The sequence below is a fragment of the Anas acuta genome, chromosome 6 (genome assembly GCF_963932015.1).
Source record: "Anas acuta chromosome 6, bAnaAcu1.1, whole genome shotgun sequence".
In the NCBI taxonomy this organism is placed as follows: Eukaryota; Metazoa; Chordata; class Aves; order Anseriformes; family Anatidae; genus Anas; species Anas acuta.
In genome coordinates, this window is record NC_088984.1 from 16,005,760 (window position 1) to 16,033,645 (window position 27,886).

General features: G+C 42.1%; 1 protein-coding gene across 20 annotated transcripts in view; it reads left to right on the top strand.

Annotated features, from left to right (window-relative positions):
* The window catches only part of KALRN (kalirin RhoGEF kinase), a 504,304-nt gene that overhangs the window by 450,872 nt on the left and 25,546 nt on the right, over positions 1-27,886 (top strand). For 17 of the 20 annotated variants that reach the window (XM_068687540.1, XM_068687542.1, XM_068687541.1 and 14 more), the window contains 14 exons: positions 661-765; positions 4,198-4,293; positions 5,879-6,009; positions 9,089-9,155; positions 10,517-10,620; positions 13,064-13,133; positions 13,575-13,661; positions 14,426-14,518; positions 15,576-15,626; positions 15,948-16,025; positions 16,901-17,086; positions 20,502-20,673; positions 25,022-25,260; positions 26,172-26,419. In XM_068687540.1, coding sequence (XP_068543641.1) covers positions 661-765; positions 4,198-4,293; positions 5,879-6,009; positions 9,089-9,155; positions 10,517-10,620; positions 13,064-13,133; positions 13,575-13,661; positions 14,426-14,518; positions 15,576-15,626; positions 15,948-16,025; positions 16,901-17,086; positions 20,502-20,673; positions 25,022-25,260; positions 26,172-26,419 — 1,727 coding nt within the window. The remainder of the gene's footprint in view (positions 1-660; positions 766-4,197; positions 4,294-5,878; positions 6,010-9,088; positions 9,156-10,516; positions 10,621-13,063; positions 13,134-13,574; positions 13,662-14,425; positions 14,519-15,575; positions 15,627-15,947; positions 16,026-16,900; positions 17,087-20,501; positions 20,674-25,021; positions 25,261-26,171; positions 26,420-27,886) is intronic. The other 3 variants (XM_068687533.1, XM_068687538.1, XM_068687539.1) reach the window with 3 other exon arrangements.

A 27,886-nucleotide genomic window follows, 5' to 3' on the forward strand; every position in this document is an offset into this window, starting at 1 on the left:
TGTGTAGGGAACAGCTTTTCAGAGTCTGCATACATTGTCATCCTTTAACTAGATTTTTTAATAGCCTATTGGGAGTCTGCCAAGGATAGAAATGAAGCCATTTCTGAGCAGTTGTTATCAGTTTTTGCTGAGGTTCATATCACCTTCATCGTGCCATGGCAGTGTAATTCCTTATTGAAAGGGAACGCTCAGAGAAATAGCCATGTCTCTGTTAAATCGGCCGCGTGTTTGTAGCTGCAGTTTCTCTGCAGGCATGTTCTTTGCTAGAATGGCTCTTCCCTGACAAAGCGAATAAGGAGTTACAGGAGGAAAATGGAGAAGATATTAACTGAACACAAATAGAGCAATGCATTCTGAAAACTGTATGTTGAGCTGTTTTCATTTAAATTACAAAATACTTTTCCGCCAGCACTCAGACAGCTGTAGCTGCTTTGGTGCCCCAGCACTTGTGTTCCTGTAACTCTTAGAATTTAATAGGATTAACAGGCCTTGCTTCTTTTCTATGATGCTTAGTATTACCTGCAACTCTCTCCACCCAGTGCCATAGTGAGTCACTATTAGTATCACTAACAGACTCAAAGCCTGGTGGCAGGGCTCAGATATCTGAAAAGATAAAAAGAAACCCCTCCCTGCCTCTAATCATATTTCACTTTCCTTCAGAAGAGCAAGAAGGGTTGGGGAGAAGATGAGCCAGACGAAGAATCTCATACACCTCTTCCTCCTCCCATGAAGATTTTTGACAATGATCCAACCCAAGATGAGATGGTAAGACTTCCTCTACTGTATCAATTTGCTCTTTAAGTGCTTTTCTCACAGAGCTGTCTTATAGAGGTTTCCCAGTGGTCTTCTAGACATGTGGTTATACTAGGCACCTACGTGCGAATCATAACCTAATACCTCTCACCAACTGGATTTACAAACAGTGCCTGATATGCAGTTTAGCCTTGGGATTTCATTTCATGCCAGGTGTGGTGTGCTTGTGCTGTGTGTGGTCAGAAACTCCACTCAGGTTGATGACGTGTGTTCTCCACACGGGTTTCAAAAGTGCTGTTGGTGTCTGGCAGTAGCAGCAGAAAAGATATTTGGTGGCAGCCTGGGCCTGAGGACTCGGATAGGTGCTGGAGTCTGCTTGAATCCTGAAATACCACCTTTACCAAGAGTTGGATAACTTGTGTTTTCCACCAGGCTTTCTATGTGGTTGGGCTCCAGGAACTTTGTCAGTCTGTGTCCCACCGTACACCCGCTATTCTGAAGTGCCTTAAAACTTGCACGTGGAAAAAAATCCCATTCCTAGCATGTAGTATTTCTGGTTCTAGTTCTCTGCCGTTAGCTAGGGTCTGCTGAATGTTAAATCAGGAATTTGTTGTGGTAGATGGTGCAGTTGTTTGAAGCGTCCTTCAATTACTGTTTTGGACTTGAGGTGAGGATCTGTGGATTTGGCTATGGAAGTGGTTTGCTTTCTCAGTTAGCGTGGGCCCTGTCTCCATGTGTTCCTCCCCCACCCTTTCCTGGTGCTGGCATCTCCCTTGCAGAAATCCATCCTCCTGTCTGGCTGTTTCCTGCTTTCCTGCTGGCATCTGTTTTTAGCACTGCCACTTTTGTATCTCTATCCTCTGATTGTAATTACCGCATGCAAAGAAGCAAGGATAGGGGAAATTAATAAAATTTAAAAAAAAAAAAAAAAAAAAGTGATAACCTAGAATGTTCCTGGGAAAGGTTCAGGCAGCAGTTTGAAAGAAGAGCGAGAGGAAAGGGAGCAAATGTTTCTAGGATGCGAAGCGATGGAGGAAAGGATTCGGGGCTCGCTGCTAATCTGCCAGGAAGCACTGTGACATTGCGGTGGCAGCAGGGCCAGGAGGAAGTAGCTGGAGCCCCGGACTGGTGCTGTCTGAGTGCTGCGTGTGCTGCTGGCTGCCTGCGAGAGGCAGGGGCGAAAGGTCTGCAAAGCAGAGCTCTGGTGGATCCCTGCCCAGCACAAGAGCAGTTGCTCCTGGCTTGTTCTCCGGGTCATTTAGCTAAATGGTTTGGGGTTAGTTAGTTTGTTTGTTTGTTTAAAGAGAAAGAAAAACAAAGCTGCTCTAGCTCTGGTCACTTTTCCTCCTATGTCACGAGGATACAGAACTTCAGCCCACAAACGTGGCTCCTGAACTCCCCGGCACAGAAACACTAAGCAAGCGGTGTCTGAGCCATTCTGGAGCCAAAAGCTCTTTAACTGTGTTAATTTGGCCATGGCTCCTTGCTCATGTCCTGTGACTGCTTACAGGTACAGCCTTAGGTTGGAAGAGCAGCAGCGTGGGGAAGCAGCAGTGGTGGGAGGTGACACCCTGCCCTAGCAGTAATAGTGCCTCTCCACTCCTGGTGGCACTTATAACCACAAATCACCAGATATCTTCAGATCAGAAATTCATAATTTACTTACTGGGAAATCGAAACACCATTTTTTGATTTGCCTCACACAAACCGGGCTCTTTTGGCAATCACCGAAGAGTTGTTTTACCCTGAAAGACTTGTAGGCAGCAAATGTTTCTGTGCTCCCTTGAAAATCTTGCGCTTATTTACTTTTTAGAGATATTGAGCAATTTTGGGTAAAAGAAGTGAGAGCAACAGCTGTTCAGTGCCTCCGAAATTTGGATCCCTCCCACTAGAAGGGATATGTTTGACAGTTAACATCTCTGTATTTGTCCGGTATCTCTTAGAGTCCCCGTTTTCAGTCTTTTTCATCCAAGACATGCCTGTCGCATTGCAGGTGAATCTATCTGCCTGAACTTTTACATTTGTATGAGATTCCTGCATTTCCAGCCTAATTCCTCAATTACCAGCCTGATTACCTATAATTTTTGTTGTTGTTGTAATTAGAACTGTTGATTAGATGTATTATTTGAGTGAAAGAGGAGACTAAAAGTGGCAGGCTGTTCACATTCCTGCTTTGTCTTTCTCCTTTCCTTTTTTTTCCCTGGGGCTGTGTCACTCACCATGAGCAGCATCCCCAAAGGGCTGCTAAAAGAGATGGCCAGCTGCCTAATTCCTGCCATCACCTTTCCACGTCTCATTCCCCAGCACTATTTAATCTCAGATGCGTGTGTTGGCACCTGCCTGATGACTTCGCTGAAATAGGCACTCTCCAGAAGACCTATATCAAGTAGCTGAGAGATGAATAAGCTTTTTAATAATTCTACTGCAGATTTTTTTTTAAATTAGCCATGTTTAGTCTGTGTCAGTCTGCTGAAAGCTGGTTATCAAAGGGTTAGGTCAGTATTTAATTCAGAAGAAATGTGCATACAGGTGACCTAATAAATGTTAATTCCCATAGGTATCATCTGAGCTTTGGTTTTCAAACTGAGATTTCTTAGGACAAAGACCAAGGGGTGTCCACGCAGAGCAAAAACCTTCAGCTAGAGCTGAGCATTTCACAGAGAGCCCAGCCTTCACACTGCCGTGGGGATGTTCGGGCAGCACAGTGATGAGGTCTTCAAATTTTCAGTTGAGTCTGAAAATATTTTAACTAATGCCAGTAGGGAAAAGCGAGCATCTCTAGAGAGTGTTTCTGCCCCTCCTATGCCAGGTATCTAGGATAGATGGAATACATAAGGGAATTTTCTCTCCACTGATTGCAGAGAGGGGAGAGAAAAGATGCAAATTTTAGATGGCTGAAGTTGCATGAATGTGTGGTATCATCTGAGTTCATTTGGCGTTGTGATTGATCTTTGGGGAAGGAAGGAGGAAGGATTTCTTTGCCCCTGCCTCCCTCCCCTATTGCCTGTAACTCCACGTGTACCTTCACTTATTGCATCTATTAAATATGCATGTATGGGGGAGAAGGTAATTTCTTACATCTGCAGCAAGAAGATCAATTTTCTGGAGCCTGTAAAACCATAGATGTCCTTGGAAGGAGGAACCAGGAGACATTAAGAATATTTTAGCACGGTTGCAAATGAACTTGGTTTCTGATGCCGCTCCCTGTTTCCCAGCCTTGGAACTGCTGCAGAGGAATGTGCAGCCAGACTTTGATGGCAATTCTGTGCTTGTCTGATAAAGCAACACTCACTCACTTTACTGTGCACGTGTTCCTCTAACCCTCCTGCTCCCCTTCTGCGTTTATTCTTCTCCTGTCTCAGAAGCTGCTTCACTGACCACTGGTTTCCTGTTCCCTTCTCATCCTCCTAACTTGCTTTTCCTTTGCAACCTGGTGTCTTGCAGTCCTCTTCTTTGCTAGCTGCTCGACAGAGCTCCTCCGATGTCCCGACTGCTGCGGATCTTGTCAGTGCAATAGAAAAGTTGGTCAAAAGTAAGCTGGTAAGTTTAGTGCTGTGAAAACTGTGTATACAACAGGCCTGATACAGCTCTAAGGAAGGGATTTAAAGTCTACTTCTGTTTCTGGTTTCCTTGCTTTCCACCTTCATCTGCTATGCTTCTATTAACCCTGTGTGCTCTGCTTCTCAGTAGAGTATCGAATATTTTTGCTCCACATGTGAGACAAAGCCCATGGGCTCTGCACTGCAAAGTCAAAAGGCAGTTTTGGAGAGGGCTTTGCAGGGTATGAGCTACTGTACTGTCCTCTTCCTGGGGACTGTTCTTTCCCTGCAGTGATTTAAAAAACAAACAAAATTGTTCTGAGGCAGAGGAGTTTTGATACCCAACACATGAATTTGTTTGGTATTCTGGCTTCTGTGAAAAAAAACTGAAGAGTAAAACTGCTTGAAGTACCACAGCTGTGCTTTAATTTTTAAAAAGATTCATATGTTGCTTTTAATCTACCTGACAGGGACTGGAATAAGCAATACAAATGCTCTGGGTTTAATTTCTTCGAAAATTTCAGTATCATGCACTCGTGCACTGTCATACATGACGTGTGTGATCCCATGTCTGTTGGACAAGGAGTAAATAGTGTTTCATATATTGGCTTCTTTTAAGTTTTGCCCCCAAAAGTACAAAATGTTAATGTAAAAGATAAACCTTTTTTTCTACATGTTCCAGAACCTCTAAAATTAGGAAAACACTTGCTTTGAGCAAATTTTACTGATTAATAAACCAGGATTGAAGCAGTTACAATGAGCTTACAAAGGTTTATTTCCTTATGTGTGTGAAAACAACACAAATGCAAAATCATTGAATTATTGTAACTGTGCAAGCAGTTCTGTCTAGTAAATCATATCAGAAAGTTTTGGCATTTTCTCAGTTTGAGATGTTGTTATGAAGAGGTCTGTTAATAGGGTGCTCAGTTGGAGCAAGTGAAGAAGGATCTCTCTGGGACATGGGAAACTGAGAAGGACATTCCCAGAAAATTTACTCAAAATAGTTTTATTCCATTGAGGGACTAAAAAATTTTGAGTATTTCATTAACCCAGTTACATGTATTTTCAGAGGATATTTTATTTTCTCTCCCCAGCGTGTATACTGTTAGATCAACTGCGATTACTTTCCAGGGATTTGGGGGAAACTTTAATTATTGTGGAATGTTGCTCTGTATCCATCCATTTGTTTCAGCCTATGTTCTACTTTGCTACTAGGAATTCTTGCTCAGTCTTTGGCAGAGAAACACTGTCCATGTATAGCCTAACCTTGGGTCTGATTGTGACACTAGGATGCTTTCAGGTTGTTTTGAAAGAATTTGGAAGAGTTTCCTCATCCTGGGGCTACTGGAATGTTTTTTTCACCTTCTGGCAAAAGGACATTTTCTCTGTTTTTAATCCGTTTTGGAGGAGGGGGCTTGTATCAATTTAAAACTGGTTTTGTCTCACTAAGGTCTGGGGGAAAGCTAAATATTCCTCTTGGTTTTAGACTGCACTGATGATTGCAGAATTGACTTGAAGCAGGAGGTAACACCAATGCTGGAGTTGAAGGGTAATGTTTTTTCTGTCGTTCTTTGGGGTTTTCGTAGACCCTTGAAGGAGGATCTTACCGAGGAACCTTAAAAGATGCCACTGGCTGCTTAAATGAAGGAATGACGCCTTCAACTCCCCCAAGAAACCTTGAAGAGGAACAAAAAGCCAAAGCAATGAGAGGCAGGATGTAAGTTGTCTCGCTTGTTCGTATTTCTGAAATAGGCACCCAGGGAGGGCACGTAGCTGCTCTGAAAGAATACTTTGTAGTCATTGATCGAGCACAGAACTGGGAGTAAAACTGTGTCCTGATGCATCTGTTTCTTCTTAACCTGCAAAAATACTTTTTAAAAGCGCTTTCACACCCAGGAAGTTCATCTTCATTCTTAAAAATGTGCAGCTTTTACCCCAGATAGCATGTATCTATTACTGTAGAGGCCTCTGGGCAGTTACACACAGAGTTACTGAGGTGTTTGCTTTGGAAATTACTGTGCCAGAGGTGAAATCAGCTTGCAAAGGCGAATATATTGTTGACCTTGTTAGCTACTTCCAAGGAAAAGAGATTTTTTTTTTTTTTAATGAGATGATGATTTTTCACCCTAGCAAACGAAGGGGCAGAATTCAGAAGCATTTGTGGTGGGCAAATGCCACAGAAGAGAAAGTTTAATTGGGGAAACCCTCATGTTCATGGTAATGGGAGAGGAAGCAGGAGGTTGTTGCAGGTCCATGAAAGCCATCGTTGTCTCCTGCAGCTTGTTGTAGGAAGCTGGAGAAGCACTATAGCGAGGGATGGGATGGGCTGCCAGCAGCGGGCAGGGGCACAGCACTCCTGGGCGTGCTTCTGACTGGAAGAAGTTTTCTGCTAAACAGCTGTCAGCCTTTCTGCAGGAAACCTCTCTGCCCCTGTCTGTCTCCTTAAAGCTCCTCTATATTTCAGCTGGGGGGGTTTCTGGTAGCAGTTCATTCATTAGATAACTTCAGGTTAGTGCTGATGTAAGCCCCCGTACAGTAAGGCTTTCTAACTTGTGACGCTTCTGGCAGGCAGACTGGCAGCGTGTTACACGTAATTAGCTGCTGCCTCCGTCCAGATTTCCGAAACGCCAGGATGTTTAGGAGCACCTGCTAGTGGCTTTCAGCACAAGACATCTGTCTCCTCTCCAGCTCCCTGGTGTCTGTGCTCTGTGTCTGTGCCTCTGGCTGTGCGTAATTCCATAGCCATATTAGGCAGCCGGGCTCCAAACTCAAGCTGTGACCCCCCATTTCCCATAAAACAGCAACTGAATCCTTGCTCAGGCATGGGTGGTCATTTCCTCTGTCTCAGGCAACGTGTGCCTGTCAGCAGTTAGCCTTGGCACTGGGAAACCCCTGTTCCATCAGACCCGATTTCTGCGTCCCTGTGAGCAGCCAGGCAGCAGTCTTACTGAGCAGTGTCAGTATAGCCTTAGTGTGGAGTTACTGAGACACCCAGATATTCAGACTGACTCAGAGGTGAGGCTCTACCCCCGGTGCATTTAATGCCATTTTAACTACAGCTGTGTAGACAATACCTGCTGGTGGCTGGGGCAGTCACTTTCTAAGCAACGGTCTGTCCTTGCTCTGTGTTGTCAGATGAGGAGATGAATGAACATGAATTTTTGCAACATGCTTCTTAGGAATCTCAAATTGTGACTACCTTTAGGGTCCTGTGTCAGATAGGCTTCAGGGAACTAGCAGAGGATGAAGGATGATTTTTTTGCTTTTCAGGGAGAGGGGAGCTGGGGAACCCTAGTAACAAGTTTAACTTAAGTAATGGTGATGGAGACCCTGATTCCTAACACAGGTACAGATTGGCAGGTTTAATCTGCTGCCTCATTTTCAGAGCAGCCTTTGGCCAGCTGTACCCTCACAGCAGGTGAAACCAGGAGCTGGGGGCGGGTGGTGGCAGAGATTCCCCAGCCTCTGGGCAGCCCTCTGCTCCACCAGGAGCAGTGCAGCCAGAGGGGATGTGAGCCCATTTGGACGAGATGCAGCCAGCCTGTCCCAAGGGCACCAGGTCAGCCAGCGAGAGGGCACCGCACGGGATGCACGTGGCCGCTGTGTGAGGGAGCAGCCTTCTGCCCTGCTCGTGTTTACTACCCAGGCACGCAGCTTGGCAGGGCACTGCCGAGAGCACAAGCATCCAGCACCACCGCTGCCAGCCCAGGCCTCTGCCAAGGGGGCTGGATTTCACTCTCAAATGAACGTGAAGCTGTCTGACCTCTCCCTGCCTCGTGTCCAAGCATCTCCTCCCTGCGTCCAAGCAGCTCCTCCACTCCATCCGAGCAAGGGACACCTCAGGAGCGCAGCCATTGTATTGTAGCCAAAAGCCAGCTTGTGTTTTTTTTTCCCCTAGATATTCTCAAGCAGGCTTTTATCTTAGCACTGTTTGCCCTCAGACCTATCTCTTCAAGTGGGTCAGGCTGCTGATTGACATGAACGGAGCGATATTAGACATGAAAGCGCTCCTCTATCTTGTTAGCCTTGTTACCGCCGGAGCGAGCTGGAGCACAGATGGAGTTTATTTGTCATGTGCCAAATCCGTGTATTGGCGTAATTGAGAGGAAAACTGTCTGCAGCAAGCTGTAACTTCTTGAAATTGTCCTCGAAAGAACATTATGTGATTAGTCAGTTTGACATACAAAGGAGGGTTGTTTTGTGCTTTTTTTTTTAGCTTGGTGTTGTTTGCTTGCATCAAGCCTTCATTAGCTGACTCTCCTCCCTGGGATTATTAGTTCTGAGATAAGTGGGAATCACTGGCCACCCCCACAAGGATTACCTAGGCTGAGAGATTAAGCTCTGCATTAAGGCAAGAAGGGGAATTTGTTTTCCAGTGTTTAAAACTTCCAAATTACATCTTAACCGGGGCAAGAAACCCTCTCCTACATGCTGCAAAATGGGTTGGGAAATGTCCCCATTGCTATCAGGAGGGCTGCGTGGGGGGGACAGATGAGGGCAGGGCAGGGAGAGGTGGTTGAAAGCAGAGGCACCTGGTTGTGCTGCTGCTCTAGCACTGCCCTGGGACCTGGTGCAAAAGAGGGGAAGGAGAGATGAGTTAAGAGCACTGAAACTACTCTGGCCTGAAATGTAAAGTTTTTGTCGTTTTCGTCCCACTGAGCTATGAGCCAAGAGTGAGTCAGGTTGTGTTTCCTGGGATGGTGGTGTTTTTTTTTTCAGGAGGTAATATGTGGTAAGAGGACCAAACAGTAACATCAAGGAACGTGGTCAAATGCGTGTGTTCTGTTTTAATTTAGGTTTGTCTTAAATGAGCTGGTGCAGACCGAAAAAGACTACGTCAAAGACTTGGGAACTGTTGTGGAGGTGAGCTGAAGCAAGCCCTGCTACGCAAAATGTTTTCTCACTAACAAACACCATTCTGCAAAGTGGCAACAAAAAATACAGCATGAGAAACAAACTGGTTTATTTCGCACACTGCTTCCATGGTCCCCTCCTCATGTTGACAGAAACAAGAAGAAATGCCTTCGGAAACTATTTCTGTTTCCATCTAACAAATGTTGTATTTTAGGTTTCAACTCCAGCATGCAAAGGTTTTTCTTGGCTACCCTGCTTCTAACAAACTCTGCTGTAATGCAGCCTTGAGGGCAGTGGGAGAGAATAATTTACGCCCCTTCCATTTATTTCATTCCATTCTTGCCATCATGCAGTGATACCACTTCAAATCAATACTGAACAGCGGTAGCACATACTTCCCTTGAGTTTGCACCGGGGCTACAGTGCTGTGTTTGAGTAGTTTCCCAAAGCCTGGCTTTGGATCTGTGCTGAGGTGTGTGTGTGGCCAATGGACCCATGTTTTGAAAAAAAAAAAAACACACCCACACACTTTGAGATAACATAGAGGGAGGATTTATTTTTGTTTTGTTTTCCTATTTTTTTTCAAAAGTAGTCATTGTTTTGCATGTTTCAACTTGTAAAGACCTGGCTGATCCCTAGGGATCACCTGTCAGAGACAACTCACATGCACGGTCTGGTTTGATTCCCAGCAAGGACTGAGAACTGGAGGCACTCGGTTGAAGTGGGCTTTTGGGAATGCTTCTGGCGTTCACTAGTCCAGGGAGAATTATCAGCCCGTCTAGCAGTGATTTTCAAGAGCTTCCAAACTTGAAGACTTTTGTGTTATCTTCTGTTTACATCACGCTCCACTGGCAAAGCTAACAGGGCTGCAGTGCTCCAAAGACTTATAAAGAAACTCTCAGGAGGTGTGAGAAATCCCGTTCATGTGACTCTTTAAACTTTCTGCATGGCTTTGTGCTCCCACAAAACATTCATGGTGATGAACAGAAGAATTTTGTCTGTGCAGAGTCTGGCTTCTCCCTCTTACCAGTGAAGCCAAGAGCATGATAAGCTACTTTTGTTTAACTTTTATCTTCTAATTGCACTTGTCACTTCAATGACATCTAACAAAGGGTTTCCTAAAACAACTGTAGTTATTCAGAATAAATCCTTTAAAGTTTTCTTTTAAGCAGACTATGTAATTTAGAATATCTAGATGGGTTTCTGATTTTAAGTTGTATTTTTAAAAAAAAAAAAAAAAGGTATTTTAAGTGTTTTCAAAGCAAAAAGCCTGACATTAAACTTTTACTTTTTTTTTTTTTTAAAGTGAGTGTAATTATACTCCCTCTTTAAGTAAACCCTTTGCTAATCACTGATCATTAATCCTAAAGGGCTTCATGAAGAGAATAGAAGAAAAAGGAGTTTCCGAAGATATGAAAGGGAAAGACAAGATAGTATTTGGCAATATTCACCAGATCTATGACTGGCACAAAGAGTAAGTCATTGGTTTAGTTTGCTTTTCAGCACCCTTGTAACCACTCGTTTATGAAGGATTGGGGTATGTTGTATCTGCACATCTAAGCTGTTTTTACTTGAACATCAGCAGGTCATTCAGGGCCGAGCTTCCAAAGGATATTGCTTCACTTTAAATGGCCTCTGTTGGTTTGTAAGTGCTGCTTCCTAACTTCACAAATCATGGCTGCTGTGACTCCCAAGACTATGTTACAGTTCATGTGCTTTTAGCCTCAGTTCAACAGTGTACTAGATCCTGATATAAGGCTCTGTCTACCCAACCAAAAATGGCAGAGCTGCATGATACAAAGCATCAATCCTACATAAAATCCTTTTTCCCAGTGTTAACAAATGCAATGGGCTACAGCTTTGCACTGGCTGGCTTCATGGGAGGGTGTTTGTGGTACCATCTCTGATTACAGATGCAACATTATGCTGGCTCACACCCCATGCCAGGAGTGCTGGTCAGGGTGACAGAGATGTTGTGGATCACAAGAGGGTCTGTGTCAGTGCTGTGCTGCCAATAGCTCTGCTATTCCTTGCTGAGGAGCCACAACAAGAGGTTCCATGGGAGACATCGCTGTGGTCAGTGCAGGGCTCCTCAGCTGTCCCAGCATAGCTCCAAGAGGGGTGTTGCTTGTGGGGTGCTTGCTGGATCCTCAGAAAAGCTGCTGAGGCTGCTGTAACTCTGTCCTGGGTCACAGCTGTAGGCTGAATTCATCCCTCCACTAAGCAGTAGCAATGCTGGAAAATTACTTTCCTTCTTCTGTATGAACTACTACTACATACCCTCTTCTTGTCTCTCTGGGGTTTGTGGGCATGGATCTGGTGGTTCTCAGCAACACTAGCATCTGCACATTCAGCTGATAGGATTAAGAATGCTGACCACGGAAGCAATATTAGGCTAGGAGGGTGATAAGATACTTCTCGCATTAAAGCTCTGTCAGGCTTTGGCCTGTCTGATGCTTTTGACTCTGAGTTAGGAACTTTTTTCCTTGAAAATCTTATTCTGTCCCCATTCAAGCTGCTTTTGAAAAGTTGCTGGAAATACAAGGGTTATTTCAAACCCAGAGCCATTTCTACTGTAACTTTATGAACAGCAGGGTCATGCTTTTCGGTAATATGGTCACCATTTCAACTCTGCTACTCAGAAAAACCCCATGCCTTTGGCTAACTAGAATTTGAGCACAGGCAGTGTGAATATCTGAGCAATGGACACCAGGCTAGGTATTCCTTTGGCTCTGGACATTTTCCTCATCAAGGAGTCACAGTGTCATTGCCATCATACATCTCTTGGGTGCCAATCAGGTCCTGTCCTTATGTTCTGACAACAGCTCTTGGAAGCACAAAACATAAAAATGTCAGAAAAATGTGAAGTTTATATCAGCAATGGAGCATTTTTACCAGTGCCATTCATTGTTTAAATGTGATGATAAGTTTTCGGTAACACACGGGGAGGGAGTCTCTGTTTTTAGTTCTGCATATCTGGGTCAAGAAGTCTGTTTAAATGCAGATGAATTTAACTTTTTTTCAGGACTGAGTTGCGAAAGTAGCTGTAGTTGATAGTAGTGATAGGGTTGTTTAGCTGGGACAGCTGTTCAACATGCATCTTCTTGGAGGTTCTGGGATTTCTTGGGGCCAGACCATTGCTGGCATATGCCCTGCAACTGGTTTCTGTAGCAAATCCATGGAGGCATTTGAGACAGAAATCCTGCAGTGAAAAAGAGGAACATCATGGAAATTGAGATTGTCAGAATTTACCTACCAGTTAGAAAAAACTATCAGCATTTCTAAACTTTAGTTGAGATGATAATACCTCACTTCCAGGCATCTCAGTGTATTCTTGGAAAGGGCATTCAAGCAGGCACCTACAAAAGGTGCAGGTCAAGACAGAGGCTGAGTTTATGAATAAAACTAATGGTAATATCATAAGAGACGGTGTAAAATAGAACATGCCAGTACTCTGTGACCAAAAAGGTGTTGATTTGTTTACTCAAGTGAAAACTTCTGCATTTCTTTCACGTTGACCAGTATTCCAAATCTGCTCATGCAACTGAGAATTCCTGGTAAAGCTTCAGTTGAGTTTTCACAAGTGTTTTGATACACAGACAAGTTTTACTTTAGAAGTTCTCAGTGAAGGAATGTAACTATCGCAGTTAGGTATTGACAGTTTTAAAAACCTGAAACCTCTGTAAGTGTAACAGTAAAGAGGACCAGAGAGTTTGCAAGACAAGATCTCCATATTTCACAGCTCTCATCTACTGTTTTAGAAATGCCACCATTAAGGGCTGAAGCCAGGCTTGTCTTTCCATTTATTATTGAACACTCTAGCTAAAATTGCATTGATATATTACTGAAGGATGACCGATTTGCCCTGGAATGACCTAAAAAAAAGTCTTCTGAAATGTTGATATCCTTTCTTTCAGCTTTTTCCTGGCTGAACTGGAAAAATGTCTTCAAGAGCATGACCGTTTAGCACAGCTTTTTATTAAACATGTAAGTTTTATTTTGTTACCTATCTCTAGTCTAATCGTCATTTAAAGTGTAATAACTCCTTTCCAGAAGCATCTGCTTGTATTGTCTTGATATTTTTACATGTCTAAACTTAATTTAAACATCATTATTCATCTTCAGTGAGCAGATGGGTTTCCCTGAAACATTAGTCACCATCTTCTTGCAGACTTCTTATTTTTGGGGAAAAATTGTTCTCTCAATTAACCGGCTTCCCCCATGGAAACTTCCCTTGCCTAAGGGGCAGAAGTGGGAAACAGAACCAGTTATCAATTTGCTTCTCCACTTCAGGAAACTAAATCTTTGGTTAAACTAAAAAGAAAGATGACCTATCAGAACATTTTAGCAATTATCTGCCGGCTTTTAATAGCAGGACAGAACAGTAGCCAATATCTCACCAGGCTGCTCTGCATCTTGTTTTCACAGGAGCGTCGATTACACATGTATGTGGTGTATTGCCAAAATAAGCCACGGTCTGAATACATAGTAGCTGAGTATGAGGCATATTTTGAGGTAAGCGTGGCTCATTATCCATTATTGCTACTTACAGCTGTGAGTCCTAGTAAAATAGACCATTCTGTAACTCGTGAGGTTTGTCTAAAACAAACTCCTGACCATGTTGGTATTATGCATGCTGCTAAATTCTCTGCTACAGGGAAGAAAAGTTCATTTTGTCTCAATTTCTAATGTTAATTTCTAATACATACTTGATCCAGTGCGCACTGTCTGTCGTCTTCAGAGTGCCACAACTGAGTTCTGTCCAAAATAAAACAGACTTTTTAATCTGTAGCCTACAAACAAGGGAGGAGGTGAAAGTTGTTGGAGCTGGGTGGTGCCTCTCGTAAATTTCCAATAATGTTGTTTCAAGAAATCTGTGGGACTAGACACATTTAGATATTAATGTGAAAGAAGCTTGTTTAACAATGGGAAGATATTTTGTTTCACCCAAGGGCACAAGGCGTGTTCTGTAGGACTTGTTTGTGGGAAAAACCCTGCCGCATTGGAGAGAGCAGTCTCCAGACCTTGCAGCCCTGCTTGGTCAGCTCAAAGTGGGAAGGAATCTTGTGCTTTCAAATGTCTTCCAGCTCGGTCATGACTTTTACCCAGTCCCTGCTTAAATAGGCTATGCCAGATTTTTAAATCCTCTAAAGTACCCTTTTGCAAACAAAAGATTAAGAACAGATCAGCTTTCTGTAGAAATAAGTCTCTGTGGAGACATTTTATCTCTGCCTTACTCTGTGCTTGTTTGCAATTGTTTTTTAATCCTCAATTTTTAGGAGGTTCAACAGGAAATAAACCAACGGCTAACCATCAGTGATTTTCTGATCAAACCCATTCAAAGAATAACTAAATATCAGCTTCTTCTCAAGGTGAGTGGAAAGGTGCAGTTTGGATCTTGTACTAGACACTGTTACTTTAAATCAGCCTTAGTTTTAATTGAAGAATAACTTCATCAGATTAGGAAGAAAGAATGTTTATATGTGGGCATACAATGGTAGCATCCTGTGAAAAATGTCCAGAAAGCAGCAGGGTCCCATCTCTATGGGAGTAGTTTGTAATTGATGATAATCAGATTTCTTTAAAATAATTTTCTGTTGGAATATTTTTATAGGAAAATAAATTTCAAATAGAATTTTTCATCCTCTAAAATTTCAAAGCAAACTTGCATTCGAATTTTTTAAATTGCAGTAAATGCATACGAGACTATTAATAAACCCATTTTTTGGTGCTGAATGGTATGTCACTATTTATTCTGAATGTCTCAGAATATCTCATTGCTGAATATCTCTCTTCAAATTAGCATGCAAAACATATTTCCACAATATTCTGGTCTGGAGAGTCGATGGTAATTTTTTCCCTAAGGAGTCTGACCACTATGGCTTCTGCTGACTTTATTCACTATGCCAATTACTCAGCATTTCTGAATATTCATCCTTAGGGGTCTCAAGGTAACATCCAAAATTAGGCATGTCTGGACCATACACTGTAATTTCCAGCAGTACCGGGGCTCTGAGGTGGTTTCTTCTCTCTTTTGAACTAGTCTCAAGCAGGCTGCCATCAGCCCACAGTTTGGTAACTGCACACTTGTGAAGAGACAGCAACATGTTCCCTGAAATGCCAAAAGGAAAAGAAAATTCCTCAAGCGTGTGTGGTCCTGTGGCTTAAGACAAGGACCAAGTCAGCATTCCCGAGGGCTAATCCCAGCTTTGTCCTTTTCTTGTGGTATTTTCAGCAACCATCCACACCCCTTTTCCATATCTACAAAGTGGTCATAACATTCAGCAACTTCTGAACGTGTATTCATTAATATTAGCAAGTTCCTTCTCAGAAACTCACATGCTAAATACACTTTTTCTTTTTTAAAACTGACATCTTCTCTCTTCTCTTTCTGAAGTGCCTTAATGCAAACCTTTGTGCTTTCCCTAGGACTTCCTGCGGTACAGTGAAAAAGCTGGGCTGGAGTGCTCGGATATAGAGGTATGTTTTCATGGCCTGGACAGTGATACTGCATTGTCTAATGGCACTTTATATGCAGAAATGCAAACCCCAGTAGTCCTTTGACAATGATTGAAGATCCTGCTGATATTCCAAATGTGATGTTTCTCTTTAGCTTCAGTCAGAAGAAAAGATGAAGGCACGGTCCTCTTTTAGATATTACTGTAAATGTTCAGTACACGAGGGCCTCAACGTGAATAATTTTTAGCAGTGATTATGCTGTTGGAGTCCATTGTTTGACGCTTCTCTTTTAGGGACCCTCTGACTTCCTTGTACCAATACAACCTTTGTTTTCTTTAACAGAAAGCAGTTGAATTAATGTGCCTTGTACCGAAACGTTGCAATGATATGATGAACCTGGGTCGCCTCCAGGGCTTTGAGGTACGTTCTGCTTTAATAACGACCAGGCTAGGAAAGGTGTTTTATCTTTCTGTGATTGTCTCTACAATCAGCCCCATCCCAGGCTGTTTATCTAGTGCTCTCTCTGTGGTGGTGAGCAGCATCCTTTGGTGAGGTTTTGAAAGTGTCATTCTAAACTTGTAACAATCAAGCTATTGTTTCTTCAAAATGTGAGGTCTGTGAAAGCTTCTGCAAGCCCGAATTAGACTTCTTATCTCTGTTGTCAGAGCAAAATAAACATTGAACCAGACCGCTCTGCCTGTTAGTAAGGTCACCTAACATTAACATCAACAGCTTCCTCCGAGTTTGGCAACATCCAGGAGGGGACTCATGAGTTATAACCCCACAGGTTACAGCTTGGGATTTGTAACTAAGCCAGTGTAGTCTTTGGCAGACCCAGTGAGATGTCTTATCTCCAAAATGAAGTTTAAGTTTCTCATACCTTGTTATACATCACGGCATTCCTGCAAACAGGTAGGTCCTGTTTTGCACCTTCAGAGATTGCGTCTTTCACTTCTGGTTTGGGGGAGATGAACACATGACCAGAGGGAATCCAAGGCACTACAGTAGCAAATTACTTAATGGGAACAGTGTTTGAAATTAAGTACAAAAACAGTCTACTTGCTTTTGGTTTTATATGTACATATGATGGCGATGACAGTAAAGAAAACTTGTATTATTTTCCTTAAACTGAATTCTTGATTTAAAAGATTGCTGCTTTAATAAATTAGAGGGGATATGTCTCAAATGAATTCATCTCTGCTTGAAAAATGTGGACTGCATGAAATAGAGCAGATCATCTCAAGGGACCATACTGGGTTGGGATCTGTAACACTGGTGCCTTGTCTGCTTCTCAGGGCAAGCTGACAGCTCAAGGCAAGCTGCTGCAGCAGGACACCTTCTATGTGACCGAGCAGGATTCTGGAGTTCAGTCCCGACCAAAGGAACGTAGGGTGTTTCTCTTTGAGCAAATAGTTATCTTCAGTGAACTGCTTAGGAAAGGATCTTTAACACCAGGCTACATGTTCAAGAAAAGCATAAAGGTAAGAAACGGAGTGGGAGATGTTTATCCTATTTGATTGTCACATAGGGAAATCTTATCAATTTTCTGTACTGTGAGTCAGGTCTGTCCTGCCATAGCTGGACAACAATTTGCAGAAAACACTTGCATTTACTTTTCAGTACATCAGAAGCCATTTAAGACCAACGACACTAAATAAACCACAGGTTGTCTAAATTTACTGGGTGATTTTTAGAGGAAGCACAGCCAGGGCAGGGCCTCTGACATTCATAGCTCTAAGCTAGCAAATAGTGCTACAAAGCCTGCAGTAGTCAAAGTAAGTGTATAATAGTTGCTTTTAAGCATGATTATAAAAGGTGGGGTAAACAAAACACTCGTCTAACTGTAAGTCAATATTAAGCCTGGATGTGACATTACTGGAAATACCCTTCCTAATGGGGACAGGGCTCTTAGTGCAAATGTGAGTGTTGCACGAGACAGAACTATGTCAAAAGCAAACAAAAATACACACAGTAATAAAAATGTAGTGAAGAGGAATTACAAAACTAGCTGAACTATCAAGAAAGTTTTAAGAAATTTAATTTTATTTTTAAAAAAATCTTTCTAGAGTATGGGATTGGGATTAAAAGTAAAAACTGAAAGTAACCAGGGAAAACATGTTTGTTTTTGTTTGTTTGTTTTTTCAGGGGTTTTTATGTTTGTTTAATAAGTGCAGAATTCCCTTCTGAAATGGTAGCTGAGGGTGAATGTGTGCTACACCTCTTTCAGTAGAACAGCCTTTGCTGTGGCTGCAGAAACAGCAAAGTCACTGGTTTATCTGAATGTCTTGATTATTCAAAGGTGATAAACCAGTCTGGGATTGATTTCCTTTCCAAAGACATAGTTAAAATAAGGAGTGGGAGAATGAATGTGTTTGCACTAAAATTTAAATGGTGCATTAATATGAAACAGAAGAGAACAATGCCAGGGAAAATAATGCATATTAACCGTATGATCTATGATAATAAACAATAGATAATAGGCATCTTCTTGGCTGACAGAAACTGCAGCATTTACTGAAAAGCATATCCTTTGCAAGTCGCTGTATTTCATAGTTTCCAACCAAGTAATAAGTTATAACGGAAAAACCTGAAGTGTACAAATAAACATTAATCTTAATTTAGATGATCAGCTTTGGTTTTATCCTGCTGCTGATTTAAATCATGATTAAAGTTGGAGATAGAAATAATGTAAATCATTTTTGCTTCAGTTTATTGTATGTATAACAATGAAGCTTTTATCTGCAGGAAACAATTCCTGAATTGTATATTGTAGATAAAGAGAGAAAAATAAATCTCTTCTAATGTCAATAAAATTAGCTTGCCTCAAGGGTATGGGTTGCTTTTCTAGTTAAACAGCTTATGAACATAATGCTGTTCCCAGTGCCTGAGTTGCTTTAAAATTTCTGTGTGACAATTTTCCACTCCCTGTTTTCTTCCATTTGGCAAACAGCTCGTTCTTCTGTGCCTGCAGCAAATGTGGGATCCCCCGTGGCTCCATGTGCATCTCCCCCACTGCAGCAGGGCGTCTGTGCACCGAAAGCACTCCCAGCCTGCTCCCAGCCCCTGCTTCAGCTTCTGGCTGCCTCTGCTTTGCTCTCGTGCCTTCCTACAGGGATAGGACCATTCCCTGTATTGGCTCTTACCTGCTTTCTTTGCTACCTTGCTATCTTTGCAGCAATTATCAAGCTGCCTAGCCATCTTATGGCACGTGGGCCATTGCAATGCTTCGGTACTGTCCTTGGTCACGCTTGTCCAGCTTCCTGGGAGACACTCCCTGAGAGATGTGGGCTGTTTCTCTGCTGAGCACATCCTCCCACACAGCAGAAGAACCTCGCCAGCACCAGAGGTCTCATTTCATTCCGCTGTGTCACAGCCACTGCTGAGCACTGAGGCCTCTCTGTTAGAGTAAGAAGTGCATATGACTTCAGATGGAGCCATTCAGGTCTGCCAGGGAGATTAGGTTCCCAAATACTTTTCTCCAAGGTCTGTCACGCTCAGGCCATGACAGAAGCTTCATCGTGATGTCCTACATTAGCAAAGAGCCCTTTTTTAAGTTGGCATTCAGAAATAGCACATCCCTTCTCGGACATTTCTCAGTTGGATACCTTTCAAGGTTTCAAAATACCTTCGTGGGTAGCCTTGGTAAATGCGTCTCCCCGAGACACAAACAGTAGGTGTGGGACTCTGACCTGCAAGTCCTTTTCTTAGAGTCATACCAGGATTGACTTGCTTGCTTTGGCTGTCAGCCAGAAGAGCAAGAGCTCAGAGGAGGCACTGGCCAGGCTCACTGTCCACCCCCTTCCTTGCCTTCATGTCAGAAGAGTTTCTGCCTGTCCCACTAACTCCACAGGGACCCTCAGAAGAGAGGGAAGAGGCTCCTTCTGTCTTGCAGTTTGTGTGCTGGACAGCATTCAGATGTGGGGTAAATTTCTCCATACCTTGAATGACGTTCGGAGCAGCAGGAGAGAGACCTAGAGGGATGTAATGATCTTAGTCTTCAGAGCTGTCTCTCTTTAACAGTGAGGACCCACCTTTTTTGGTTTGTGGGTTGGTATTTTTTTGTGATTTTTTTTTTTTTGCCTGCATGGGACTAACTTGTGAAGTCTCATGGATGGGTGTTTCAGTCACTATCTTGTAAATTAACTTGTCATGATTCCATTATAGTAACCCCAAATTGCCCTCTAAAGCAGAAAGGATATGCCAGCCTATTCTTGTTTACTATCACAGATGTGAATAACTCAGGAGAATTCAAAGTTAAGAGTAGGCTTACTCAGATACCTCACAAGGACAAGGTACCCTATAGGACAGCAGCTGAAATTGCCATCCATGAGATTTCCAGGAAGAGTATCTGTGTCTACAGTCAAGAGAAGTGATTGCACGCAGATGATGGTGTAATCCTCTAGAAATAAGATCCGTTGCAGCATCTGTGGAGAATTGCTCTTTTTTTTGGTATATCCCTGTACAGTGTCCATTCCAGTCTTAAAATAGTCTAAAGACTGAGACTTTCTTCCCATGGAGGATAAGAAATGTAAACTCATTTAAATTGGGGGAATGATAGACCTTATTAACATCGTAATAGGAACAGTTTAATTATGTTTTTGTGTCACAGTAACTTTTTAGCACATCAGTCAAGTCTGTGTCACCTTAAAATAGAAATTGTAATTGAAGACAAGGCAGATGGATGTCTGGTACATCTGTAACAGCTCTATTAAGCATCATATTTCAGCTTAAGATATATCTGCCTAAATCTATGAGACAAGTTCTTCTGATTATAATCTTACAGTCTGTTATTGGACTCAATTATTGTCAGGAACTTCTCACAACAATTTTATTCTGATTCTTGAGTAATGCTAAATCATACTCCATGTAACACAAGCTTACCTTGGCTTATTTCAGATGAACTACCTTATCATTGAAGAAAATGTGGACAATGATCCTTGCAAGTTTGCTCTGATGAGCCGGGAAACATCAGAGAGAGTTATTTTACAGGCAGCTAATCCAGAAATTCAGCAAGCTTGGGTACAGGACATCAACCAGGTTCTGGACACACAAAGAGATTTCCTAAATGGTATGTACATGGTCTTTGTGATGTTTCCCAAACTGTGATGCTAATGTGACTCTAAATCTTTGCAACTTTGGTCCCTCTGTAAGGAAAACATTCAGCAACTTATTTTTCATAAGGAAAATCCCATGGAGAAAATGAGAGCCCGGTACATGCAAGAAGTTGTCATAAGTGACAGCTGGTGTTCAAAGAGACCACCTCAGTAACCCTGTGCAGAGGTCTCAGTCCTGCATGCCAGGTCAGCTGAGTGGGATGGTGAAAGAGGATGGAGCAAGCCTGTGATGAACTGCTGGGTTGCCCTGGAGCCCACGCCGGAGGCTGCTGGAGCTCCCTCCTGCATTAAAGACTGCAGGTCATTCTGGCCTGCCTCGATTAGTGGTGTCTTGTGGGCTGATTTTGGCATCTTGGTGGTGGGTTGCTGTGTGGTTGACCTGCTGCATCAGTCAGGTTCGTGTTCAGATCTCAAGCCCCCCAGTTACATGCTGTGGTGGTACTTTCATGCAAGATCCTTTAAAAATGCAAGGCTGTATCACCTGCTGCTTTCCATTCTGTAAAGAGGCTTTAAATCTCACCCCTTCCCAAGACCACGTCAAAACCAGGATGCCATTGTATCAACACAGTATCTGCAACGTAGTCAGAGCAAGTCATATCCCCAGGAGCCTCTTATTTAATGTCACCATGTGCTACAAACTGAGGATATGAGGTGGGATGAAGGCTGCCTCACCATCCATCCACCCCCATACTAAACTCCATGGGGCAGCAACTGCTTGCAATAACAACAACAACAAAAAGAGAGGGCAAGGAAACATCTGGGCTTGTTTCTCCTGGTAACTACAGGAGCTCTTTTCAAAATGTCAGCTCTGCTTTAAGAGTAGATGCAGGGTTGTTTGAAATACTATTTCAAATTAAAATAGTCTTTCTACTTAAAAAATAATAATGCATCCATGATCAACAAAAGTGTAGATTTTGAAAATAAAAAGGAACCATTCAGTTAACAATTTCAGTTTGTTCATGCTCACAATTGGGTAAAGGAAAGAGAAGCAACCAGGACTAGAGTCAAAAATTAAAAATAGTATCTCTTTTTGTTTGTTTGGAAGCAAGAAAGTGGGAATTATTTCTTTGGAAGCTTCCAGAATTGTTTTGTACTATTCATTTCAAAATTGTTTTGTACTATTCATTTCAAAACAGCTTATTTAAAAAAAATAAAATTAAATTAAAAAGCATTCGATATTTAAAAACTCAATACATGGTCTATAAAGAAATTTACTAGCTTGAATCAAAATATTTTGGCTTGGCACAAGTTGTTAGATCTGGGGTGTTCTGTTTGTGGATTTTTTTGTTGCAAAATCTGAAGAGTCTCTTTCAATTCACATCCAAACAAAACTTCTCTTTTCTTCATTGTGGAGTTGTGTGTGTGTGTGTGTGTGTATGTGTATATATATATATATGTGTGTTAATTTGAATTTAGCATAGTTTTACTTCTCAAAAGTTAAATAGGAAAGGGTTACAAAGGATGTTTGTGGAAGTTTGAAAACTATGGCTGAGCTGAGAAGAGAGTGTTTCATGTGATTCCAAAGCTTGATGTTTGATTTTCATGACTCGGAATTGAAAGAACCTCATATAGTCACCGTAAAATGATTCCTTGAAGAGATTGGTAAGATGAGCAGCTTGAATTCTCCTGTCTGACTGGCTGATACCAAAACTTGCAGGTTTTGCATCAGTGCAGTTGACTTTGAATGAGGGCTTATTGGAATAAAAGTAAGTTCCAGTAACGCTCAGCTACAGAAATTTTTCTGTAAACCTAGTGAGGACTCCAAAACCACTGCAGTAGTGTCTATGTGTCCCTTCCATGTCTGTCTTTCCTTCCCCACCTCTCCCTCCCCGCCCTGTCCTACCAGGAATTACTTCCCTGTGAGTCCCTTTTTCTACTGAAACATCTTCATAGCCCCTGTTTAGCCTCTGTTCTGTGAGGTCAGCAAGGAGCGTGATGGGTTAGGAAAAATACTCAGTATCTGTAAAGCTAGAAGTAAAAATAGATTTATATTAAAACACAAGCTTAAGGATTTACTTTAAACCTATAAATAAGATCCAAGAAAGTGATATTGTATCCAGTAGAGCTTGTCCAGTTTAGAACAATTTAAGTGGCTTTTAGGAGGTAATCTCATTGAGGCTGACTAATCTTTAAATACGTTCTTTAGCTTTGCATTTCATTAAAGCGGATGTTTTCTGTCCTTAAAATCATATTAAATCCACACTGAGCCAATGCTATGTAAACTTAATAACAAGATATTCCCTGTGAGTTCTTACCCAAGCTGTCTCTGATTTTCTGTCTTTAACTGGGAAGCCCTAGAGAGTAAGGCACCATGCACAAACCATAGCATTTGCGTAGTCAGTTTGTAAACGTAAAACTTGGTGCAATTGCACTGTGATATTCAAGCTTTTCATATTTTCCCTTGGAATAACAAATGCTGCTAAGCTTGAGAAACAGACTGTGCAGCAAATGATTGCCTGTAGTGACTGCTCTCTACTTCTGCTTTTAAGAATCAAAGTGTAAAGAAAATATGTCACCAATGGATAAAGAAAATATGTCACCAATGGATGTATTTCTTAGGAAAAATGCCATTGATATGTAACTTTTTTTATCATGTTTTATGAGGGTTGGTTGTTTTTTGTTGTTGTTGTGTGCTTTTTTTTTTTTTGAGAGAGGAAGTACACGAACATTGATTTTTGCCAGAAGCCTGAAAGAATACTAACAGATGTTGAATAGGAGGCCAGACATCACTGTCATAGTTAACTGTGGAATTAGTAGCCACCAGTGGGCTCCAAGCTGAGCACCCTTTAAAGGCACAGGTTAGGATGTATTGTTTCAAGATAGAGGAGTACTAATTCAGGCCTTATTGCTAAAGATCTTGCAGCCTAATCTGCTGTATATACTAGAAAAATGTCACTGTCAAAATCACTGTCAAAGATGTCCCCAACCCTCCTCCTCCTCAATGGCTGATCTGCAGCAGGACCAAAGCATTTTCAGCGGCTGTTGAGGTAAGCGAGTGAAGTGGGTAGTCCCTGTGGCAGAAACACGAGTCACTTCTGTGGCAAAGGTCACTGCATAGGCTTTTGAGCCAATTCATCTTCCAGATTGCTACAGGTCTACGTTAAAATGTGTGCTTCTGAAGAAAACAGTGGTCTGGCCGTGTTGATTTTTTCAGTCTCTTGTTCTCTAGTATCAAGTGGTTTCTTGTTAGACCAGCCCTGCCTTTCTCTGGAAGGGGAACATTAGAGAGTATGTTGTGTGGTGCTGAGCCTTTCTGTTTGTCTTTCCTTTTCCTCTTGTTGGGAAAGACATTCCTTCTGTTGTGGTTCCCTGGCTGGGCGATGCTGTGATATTATGTCCTCCTGTCTGCCTCCTGCTAGACTAGTCTCTCCGCATTCCAGTAGGTTTAGTCTGGTGCATGTACACAGCATTAACTGCCTATAAATCAGCCATTAAAGCCACATGACATGCAGAAAACAAACCCATAGGTCTGGGGATGGGAGTCTGAGCCTAGTAAATCTCTTTCACATCCCATGTGAGTCCCAGCCCTTGTCCCTTCTCCTCCAAACATATCAAATTCTTCACCATCTGGTATTTTTGTCCTTCCTTTTCCCAGAGTGTAAGCTCTATCCAGGACTACAAAATGTACTCTTTCACAAGCAGTCTTTTTTAAAGGCTTGTGAAACTGTTTAATATTGCTTTTTGGGTGTTTTCTGGAGAGGTCAGGGCTGCTGGGATTGATATCGTTGTACCATCTATACTTCCTAACTTGCTGGTCATCTCCACTGGTTTCTTTGAGCCAAAGTAATTAATACAGAAAGTACATAAGGAGAAAAGTTTCAGTGCAGCATATTTGAAGATAATTTAGTAGCTGAGCTCTCATGGGAATACACAAATGAGATTTATGGGTCTTAATCTGTGTTTCCTGATGATAAGCAAAATTCAGTATAAAAAAGCTGTACATCTCTTATTCAGACTTTTTTTTCAGGATTATTTTTCTGATACTTCATTTGTGCAATTTCAAAGAAACTGAGTGCAATTACATGTACTGTGAATGGCAAATGAGTTAGCCCACTGTGCTCGTTAGAGAAGCTGTTCCTCCCAGTAGCATGGACTGCTGCGTTCAGTTCATGCACAGTACAGCGTGACACGCTTGCATCCTGTCTAGCTGTGAACATGCCATGTGCTTCCATAGGTGGCCTTTTCTGTGCCTGTTTGTTTTGCAATTTATGTATCTGCTCCAATTGAGTCACCCCATACACTCCCTACATCCCTTTTCAATGTCACTGAAAGCATATCACTAATTCTTGTCCTCTTTTGCAGCGCTACAGTCTCCCATAGAGTACCAACGCAAAGAAAGTAGCTCAGCAGTGCTGAGGCCCCAGACCGGTAGGGTCTCTCAGCCCAACAGCAGACCCTATTCTTCTGTTCCAGTAGGGTCTGAGAAGCCTTTGAAGGCTACAAGCCGTAATCCCTCTCTCCCACCCCTGAAGATATCTACCTCCAACGGCAGCACAGGGTATGAACATTCACAGCCCGGAGACAAGTACGAACAAAGCAAGGTACTGAACTCATCTGGTAAAACATGATCTCATAGTCCATTTCTTGTACCATAGACTATCGGTGACGTTAGCTTTAATTATCAGCTAACCAGGTCAATGGGAATCAACATACTGAAGCAGTGGTGTGAAATGTGATTTGAAGTTAAATGGAGACTGTGAAAGCTCTGGCATTCAGGCAGGTGGCTCTTCAGCTGGAAATCTGGAACAGAACCTGCCCGGAGCCCTGACCCCAGTGTTCTTCAGGGCACTACGTTTGCAGACTTGGTGAAATGAATTTCCATTTGCAGTATCGCCAACAGCAATATTCAGACCTCTTTAATATCCATCAACCACCCATTCCTGAAGAGGTCCACCCCGATGGTTTAAATAGTTTAGACCTTTTCCCACGTAACAGCTCCAAGGATGCTAGCTGAAGGCTGTAATCCAGGTGCGTGTGCACTACCCCGACACAATTCACACAAACCACCAAGGAAGCAGTAACTGTCAGTGGTGGTTGGACCCAGCTGCTGGCTGCGGTTGGCCAAAGCCACTTTCCAATACGACCTATATTTAAGATCAATGAAATGTGTGAGTATTCATTTGGCTTCTAATGTGAGCCTTCATTGGTCTTTCCCTGCATTTGGTTCAGCACAGGTAGTTCATCTGCAATACCACACAAATGAGTACACTGCTAGGGCACCGTCACCTTCAGAACAGCTGTGAAATCTAATCTGAAGCAGGAGGTTGGTTTGTATCAGGTTCCTGCTGATGCTTAAAATCCTTCTCTACCTATGTGAACTTGCATGCGTTTTGTATCTTTTTCCCCGTTGCAGTTAGGCTGGGAATGAAGTGCTTTCTGTGACTGCTGCCAGAAAAGGCAGGTTCCTCAGCACCACCTGCTCACCAGGTTTCTCTTGTGTCCACTTCCACAGACGGATTTGGGAGGGTGCAATGGGACCTCTTCCATGGTTGTGATTAAAGATTACTATGCACTGAAGGAGGATGAGATCTGTGTGAATCAAGGAGAGGTGGTTCAGATCCTCGCTATCAACCAGCAGAACATGTTCCTGGTGTACCAGCCTGCAAACGACCACTCTCCGGCTGCTGAAGGATGGATCCCTGGCAATATCTTGGCTCCCCTCACTAAATCCACCACAGATAGTAGCGACGGAAGCATCAAGTAAGTGCCATGTTGGCTTCGCTGGGAGCACTATGTGGATTTTTTGAGGAAAAAAAAAAATAAATAAAAATAAACAAACCCAAATGGTAGGGAATTCCTGCTGATTTTTATCTACAGTGCCATTGGAACAAGTTGAGTGGTCAATCCCCAGCATCGGGCAGCCATGGTGGATAGATTGGGTTTGGCTTATTTTTGTTTTGTGGGGTTTTGTTTATACTTTGGAGAGAAATAAATCCATAAATGGTTAAAGACGTATTTTACATTACACCATTTTACACCAACATGGACCTGCTTGGACTGGACTTATATTTATGTTGTATTAAGTTACTAATCTATATATTGGTTATAACAGCATCTAGCAAAAAAATAATCAGGCCCTATGTTGGACTGAGGTTCGCTTCTCTAAGAGGAGAGATTTTGTTGTCTATGGCAATTTCCTTGTACAGCTTGTATCTTTTTTTTTTTTACTTTTATTTTGTTTTGGTTTGTTCTTTTTTTTCTGTTCGCAGTAACTTTTGTAAAATATTTTTGGTTTGCAAGACCCCCATCCAAGTACATTCCTGTATAAAGTATTTTGCACTATTTAAAAAAAGAAAAGAAACAAACTCATATTGATGAAGTCAGGTTGTGCAATATAATGGATAGTCGCAATGTTCATCATTGTACCTGTAATGTAACTAATTTTAAATGTACTATTTTAAATATGTAAAATAAATTTTCACCATGAGCATGTTTTAAAGAGGTAAAAGAACTAGTTTGACCCTTTTTTGTTTAGTTTTGTTTTGTTTATAACGTTTTGTTGTTTATTTAACAAATGTGTGGATATATATTTTTCTTTTTTGGTTTTTAGAAATTTGTCAGTCTGAAATGACTAATGCAAGAAAGTGTTTTTTTGGTATTAAATACAGAAGGTACAACCCTCTTTTCAGTAATACCGATTGATTTCTTTTAACATCTAAAATGACTACTTGGTAATGCGTGGTGTATGCTACACATTCTGTTATCTTATGTGAGTGCCTTGAGGTGAAGAGCTGAATGTGAGGAAAGATTCTGTGAGAGATTCCCTAAAAGTAGTAATTTGGTATCTGCTAAAGACTCAGTTAAGAAATACGGTGATTTGACCCATCAGTCGGTGATCTCAGGAATACTATTGAATGCTATTGCAAATGAAATATTAAGCCAAAAAAAAATTGCTCAGCACATCTCTTGCTCGTGTGCCACAGCTATTCCTGGGTTCCCCTCTAACCACAATCTGCAAACATGTGCCTTTACATTCACCCCAGCACTGGGCTCCTGGTGGAAGACATTGATTTCATGGCAGCTGTGCAGTCAAATTCTGCAATATAGTCATATGAATTGGGGGTAGGAAGGAATACCAGAATTGAAAGACACATGTATTGCACTTCTCTCTCAGTCTTAAATCATGTTTTTGGACTCAGAGCTAAAACAACCCTGCAACTAAAAAGA